Source organism: Teleopsis dalmanni, chromosome 1 (genome assembly GCF_002237135.1).
Source record: "Teleopsis dalmanni isolate 2A chromosome 1, ASM223713v2, whole genome shotgun sequence".
Classification (NCBI taxonomy): domain Eukaryota; kingdom Metazoa; phylum Arthropoda; class Insecta; order Diptera; family Diopsidae; genus Teleopsis; species Teleopsis dalmanni.
The window spans coordinates 133,952,116-133,958,847 of NC_051846.1; the positions used below are offsets into that span (position 1 = coordinate 133,952,116).

At 36.7% G+C, this 6,732-nt stretch overlaps 1 protein-coding gene across 1 annotated transcript in view; it reads right to left on the bottom strand.

Moving 5' to 3' along the window:
• Positions 1-5,046, bottom strand: part of LOC119666214 — a 9,745-nt gene extending 4,699 nt beyond the window's left edge. The window contains exon 1 of the mRNA XM_038075497.1: positions 13-5,046. Within this exon, the coding sequence (XP_037931425.1) occupies positions 13-5,046 (5,034 nt within the window). The remainder of the gene's footprint in view (positions 1-12) is intronic.
• Positions 5,047-6,732: the final 1,686 nt, after the last annotated feature.

Here is a 6,732-nt window from a genome sequence, read left to right on the forward strand (position 1 = left end):
TTCCACCACTACTGTTTCGAGTTCTTCATACGTCAATGATGCTGTTGAAACGCTGCGTAGTAACAAATATTTTGCGGACTTTACGGATGCTTCCCATAAACCGCCAAAGTGTGGAGCCCTTGGTGGAATAAAATGAAAGTTTATTCCTGTGGTACTGCAGGCAGAGATTATTGCTTCTTGTCCTTCATTAGAATAAATGCTTTCTTCTAATTCTGCTAACTGGTTTTTGGCGCCTACGAAGTTTGTTGCGTTATCACTGTAAATATTCAAACAACGCCCTCGTCGACTTATAAATCGTTTTAATGCTCCAATGAAAGCATTTGTTGATAAGTCGGTCACTAACTCGAGATGTACCGCCTTTGTAGAAAAGCAACAAAAGACAGCAATATATGCCTTTGTTGGCTTTTTGCCCCTCACCTTGTAGTGGATCCAAAATGGTCCGCAATAATCTACACCAGCATTAATAAAGGGTCTTGCAGGAGTTATTCTTGATTCTGGTAAATTGCCCATAATTTGTTGGCATAGTTGCGGACGTGCTTTGTTGCATCGAATGCATCGCTGAACTGTTGCTCGGGCTGTTGATTTACCTTTAATCGGCCAAAAACGTTGTCGGACTGTACTCAATAGTGCCTGCGGGCCACAGTGCTTGTTTTCTTCATGGAACATCACGAATAATAATTTTGCCAATGGATCATTGTATGGGATCAGCATTGGGTGTTTAGAATCGTATGGTAATGATGAGGCTTCTAAGCGTCCTCCTACTCTAAGAACATTTGCATTATCAATGAATGGAGATAAACTACTGATTGAACTAGATTTATCAACATGGCCTTGTTTCTTCAGTTGTTTGATTTCTTCATGAAAATCATTACCCTGAATGTGACATATTATAGTTATTAATGCTGCATCCAATTCGTTGGCACTAAGTACTATATGTGTGGCACGTGACTCCTTTGATTTTCTTGCGTTGTTAGTGAATCTAAGAACATATGCTACTATCTTTTGTAACGTCTTAAATGAATTCTTGTGCTGAATCCTGTATATGAAATCTGCGTCATTGCTTTGAGTTGCTACAGCTACAACCTTCTTCTTCTCCAGATCGACTGGAACTTGTAATGATGATGAAAACCTTGGTGGCCATACTTCCTGCCTTCCATGCAAAAAGAACGGTCCTTGAAACCAAAGTGCACATGTTGACAACGCCCTTGCTGAAAGTCCTCTTGATAACACATCAGCTGGGTTGTCCTTTGACCTAACATGTCGCCACTGTTCAGACAGAGTTAAAGTTTGAATTCTTGCCACCCTGTTAGCTACAAATGTTTGAAATGATGAGGACTGTGAGTTGATCCAAGACAACACAATTTCTGAATCAGTCCACAAAAACACCGGCTGGTCCTTCTCTTGAAGATCGCTTTTCACTCTTGCTGAGAGTTCCGCTGCTAAGACTGCCGCACATAACTCTAGTCGCGGTAGCGTTTGTTTTTTGAGTGGTGCTACTCTTGACTTTGCACATAACAGTCGCACTATTATTCTACCATCTTTTAAAATTGCTCTGACATATGCTGCAGCGCCAAATGCCTTTTCAGATGCGTCAGCAAAAATATGTAGCTGTGTTGATGATGGAACCTCGCCTCTGAAGATATGTCTTGCCACCTGAAGATTTTCCAGAGTACTTAAGTTTTCTCTAAATGTTGACCATGTTGTACGAAGATCTGAAGGAAGTGGTTCATCCCAAGATAATTTCAACTGCCATAAGTGTTGTATGAAAATCTTTGCTTTGACTATTACTGGTGCTACTAAACCAAGTGGGTCGAACAGTCTAGCTAAATCAGAACTAACGACTCTCTTCGTGATTATTCCTTCAGTAACCATTTTGACCTTAATTCCAAATAAATCTGCTTTGGGCAACCAAAATAATCCCAGCGTTTTGATTGACTCGTTATTATCATTAGTAAAATCTAGATTTACCTCTTGATCATCTTGAGAAATGTTTTTCAAAAGTTGAGGATGGTTTGCACTCCATTTCCGTAGATAAAACTGATGCTTCTTTAAAATATGGATTAATTGCCTTTGAGCTTCAATAGCCGTAATTAAACTATCTGATCCACCGAGTCCATCGTCAACATAGAAATTGTCACACAGGATTTGAGCTCCCAATGGATAATTCACCTTGTTTTCTGATGCTATCTTTTGCAGACATCTTGTTGCTAGGTAAGGAGCTGCTCGAGTTCCATATGTAATTGTGTTTAGCTGGTAATAACGAATCGTAGAATTTGGACTGCTTCTCCAAATGATAAGTTGATAACGCCGATCTTCAGGATTTATCAAAACTTGACGATACATTTTCTCGATATCTGTGGTGAAAACAAACCGTGGTCGCCTAAAACGGAGCAGAATTGAAAAGAGTTCACTTTGAACTGTCGGTCCGTTATACATTAAATCATTCAACGAGTGTCCAGATGTAGTTTTGGCTGATGCGTCAAACACCACTCGAAGTTTAGTAGTTGTACTATCTGGTTTTAGTACACAATGATGAGGAATGAAATATCTTGGAGTCAACATGGAATCCAAGTTTACTTCAGTCATGTGACCCAATCGCTCATACTCTTCCATAAACTGGACATATTGTTTCCGCAAAACATCATTTTTTGCTAGTCGTCGTTCAAGACTGATGAACCTTCTCCAAGCTGTTTCTTGAGATTCCCCTAACGTCAATGAGTTTTCCAGAAACGGCAACCTTACCACAAAACGTCCTTCTTTATTTGTATGGACGTTCTGCACAAAATGAGATTCGCATAATTTTTCTTCTTTGGATAATGTCCTTTCTGTTGTATTCACCTCATCCATTCGCCATAATCGTTCAATTGCATCTTCTAACGATGAGTTATTATCAACAACCTCCGCCCCACCGCCAAAAACTGCACATAAAACGTTTGATTTGTCTGTATTTGATGCAACCTTGCCACTGACAATCCAGCCAAGTGTAGAATTTTGCAAGACTGGCAGCCCAGGAGCAAGCGTTAATTTACCTTTCTTTAACAGACTAAAATAGAACTCCGCACCGAGTAAAATATCAATTTTCCCTTGTTGGAAAAATGTTGGATCTGCTAACTGAATGGTGTTCGGGACCTTCCATTTGGAAATATCGTAGCTGCAACTTGGTTGAGGTGGAACTATATTTGGAAGCACAAACGCTTCGACTTCTGTAGTAAACCTTGAGTTAAGTGATTGCAATTTGATGTTAACTCGCTGCGTTGAATTTTTTTGCACCTTTCCTATACCTTCTATGCACAATAACGATTTTGTTTTTGATATACTGAGCCTTTTGACAAGACGCTCAGAGACTATGTTCACTTGCGAACCAGAGTCTAGTAATGCTCGGACTTCACTTGTATTTCCATTCGATGCAGTTATTTTGACTCTTGCAGTTGGCAAGAGAACATAATCACGATGACCTGTGGATGTGTTTGCTGTCGCTGTGGTAACTGCGGTGTTGTACCCACTTGAGCTAGGTTGAATGTTCTGTTTTGTAATTTCCAAATGTAGCAACGTGTTATGCTTTTTATTACATTTGGTACAACTTCTTGATGAACATTTGTTCACCACATGATCATTTCTGAAACAGTTAAAACAGAGCTGTTGATTTTTCACCCAATCCAATCGTTGAGATGGTGAAAATTGCAAAAATTTACGGCAATGATACAGTGGGTGCCTGTCTACATTGCACAGTTTGCAATTGTTGTTTCCTTTAGAAACTGTTACAGCCGATGACACTGAGTTATTTCGATTTGCTTTAATTTTTATAGCCACCTTATCTTTTTGTTCTACAACTTCCATCAGTTGGAACTGTAATTCTAAAAAGGCTAAAAACTCCTGAATTTTTTGTATCTCTTTTGGTTTTGCCAGAGATTGCTCATATCTAATGAGCATCGCCCGATCGAGTTTTTTAATTAGTACCTGTAACAAAATTGGGTCCCAAAATGTCGTTTGAACGCCAAGATTGTTTAGTGCTAATAGACACTCTTTCGTTGTGTCATGTAAATTTTTAACTGCTGCCACAGTTGATGTGCCTGATGGCTGATTTAGAAGTTCATCGATTAACGTGGACGCCAAGACCCTTTTATTATTATAACGGTCTTGCAGTAATGTCCAAGCTGCCAAATAATTGTCCTCCGTTATGCTGAAATGACTTATCAATTTTTCAGCTTCACCTGTCACATGTGATTTCAAGTACCACATTTTTTGAGCAGCTGGTAGTGGCTGATTGTCTACCATTTGTGTAAACAAGTCAAAAAATTGCCTCCATTTTAAGTAATTCCCATTAAAACTTGGGATTGTTACCTTTGGTAATGGCAGTGAGGACCGCATGTTTGGTTCTGCTACTGTTGCTTGTTTCTGTTGTAATTGATCCAATTTTATGGACAACTCTATCAAACATTGTTGTACCAAATCTTCAATTTGGTAATACTCATCTTGATTGAATCCTGACATCAGTGGATTTTCAAAGTTTTCCCATAGTTCATCATGCAAACATTCCAATTGGTTCCAATGTTGCATGATTGTGTTTGATTTAATTTCGTAATATTGAAGTGGCTGTATGCCTTCGCTCTCTGACAAGCTCTCTACTAATCTTTTTAGAGCTGCCATTCGAGCAGATATTTTTCTTATCAAACCATTTGTCGTAGCCACTAGTTGCGGCTGTGATGCCATTTGATTACTAGCAGCTTCACCAAAGTTGTCTGCTGCTTTGATCCGAATGGCTTCTGTCTTGAATATTTCACTGTATTCATTTGTTAGTTCTCTTATTTTCTCGTAATAGGAAGATGTAAAATACTCATCATCTGTCGGTTGATCGATGAGAGTTCTGAGCATTGTGTCAGTTTGTTCAAACTGCTTCCAAGCAACATCAAGCCGACGAAATCTTTCACTGTAGTATGCTGATGTTTGCTTGCGTTCAGCCGAATCCTTTTTGAAGTTCCTGATGATTCGCTGAATCTCTTCGCCCTTTTCTTTTTGGGCATCTATGAGTTCATTAAGAGTTGTCATTGATGATTTGTAGTTTTTTGCCAAATGTGCTTAAGAATGTTCTTCGAATGCTGAATGCTGAAACTTAACCGCTGACTGTTGACTGTTGCTGCGTCAAACCAGTCCTGTGCTGCTGTCCGTTTCACGGGGTCACCAAAATGTACGATCAAACCAAAATGTCTGATCAACGTTGGAATCAACTATTTGCAAGTATTGAACACTTGAATCCAGTACTTATGTTGATTCTATTTAAACAAGAAAACCACTGAGTACTTGAACCCAGAGATTTCGATGATTGTCCTAATTATCCTAGTCACTGAACACTTAAATCCAGTGAATAGGCGCTTTTGTGACGTAAATTCAGCACTTGAACTAAATTTACAAAGCTAAAGAAATGAATCAATCACGAATGTGGCTTCGCATCAATTGCATTGTCAAAAATTCAATTGTGCCTTTTATTTAAAATTGATAATTAATTTACAACAAATAAATTAACTAAAATAACCTTGACCATGCATACCAAACAATGAACTTATTGCAAACTGCAAGAGTGCATTTTCTTGCAGACGAAATTTGACGCTTTTGTTTTCATGTGCCAACAGAAGCGTATGACGTATTTTGGGCATTGCATTGACAACGTTATTTTTTACACCAAATATATTTAACATAATTATTACAATACAAATAAAAATAACAAATTATTCATACAAAATTAATGACAACAAAATATTCATATATAATAATATAACATAATATAAACAAATATTCAACAGCTTCGTTTTTGCATTTTCTCTTCTTTAACTGTTGCCATTAGTGATGAACACTTGGTTTTTAGCTTGGATTGTAAATTTATCCACATTGGTATATTTTGAAAATAAAGTTTAATAAAAATATACTCAATTTTGCGTGTATGAAATTATTATATTTTGCTGTTTTACACATATCTCAGAATTCTTATGTAAACAAAAATTCAAACAAAAATCAAAAATTTCATAAAATTGAATATTAAGAAAAATGTTTAATAATTTTGAAATTTCCAACATTCTTATCATTCCTTTTAATTCTGTATTCATTTGAATTTTCAATTTTATGTTAAAGACCTCTGCTAGTTCGAATAAATCCAGGTAAAGTAAATTGTAATTTCCTAGGGATTTTTTGCACTGCATTTATGTAAATATTTATTTATTTATTATCACACTTATTTATTATTTTTAGTTAAAATTTTTCAAATTATTTTATTTATTTATCAAACATTTTATAAAATTTTCACATTGGTAATATCTAATTTAACTAATTTTTTTCTGGTTCATCCTACTCAAAATTCTGGTAAATACCAACATTCGCTGCTATAACGACATAATTTACTATTTCCCTTAATTTACCATCAATTTATTCGAACTCGCATACGGCCTAATTATTTATTTTTATACAAAATGTAATCTGCTTGTTTTATGTGGACATATGCAAGATTTGCTATTTGTTAAAATATAACACTAGACAGATTGCAACAGTGATGCCAATGTCGCTTAGCGAATATAGGCTAGCATGCGTTTTTTGCCACACTGGCGAGCCAATGAAAACGCTTAATACATTAATGCCAGTTTGAACGAGTTTTGTCCTCGATCAATCAAACACGCGCTAATCTAATGTGTTTAGGACCAATATAAATGAAATATATATTTGCATCACATTGTGACCGGTGCTTTA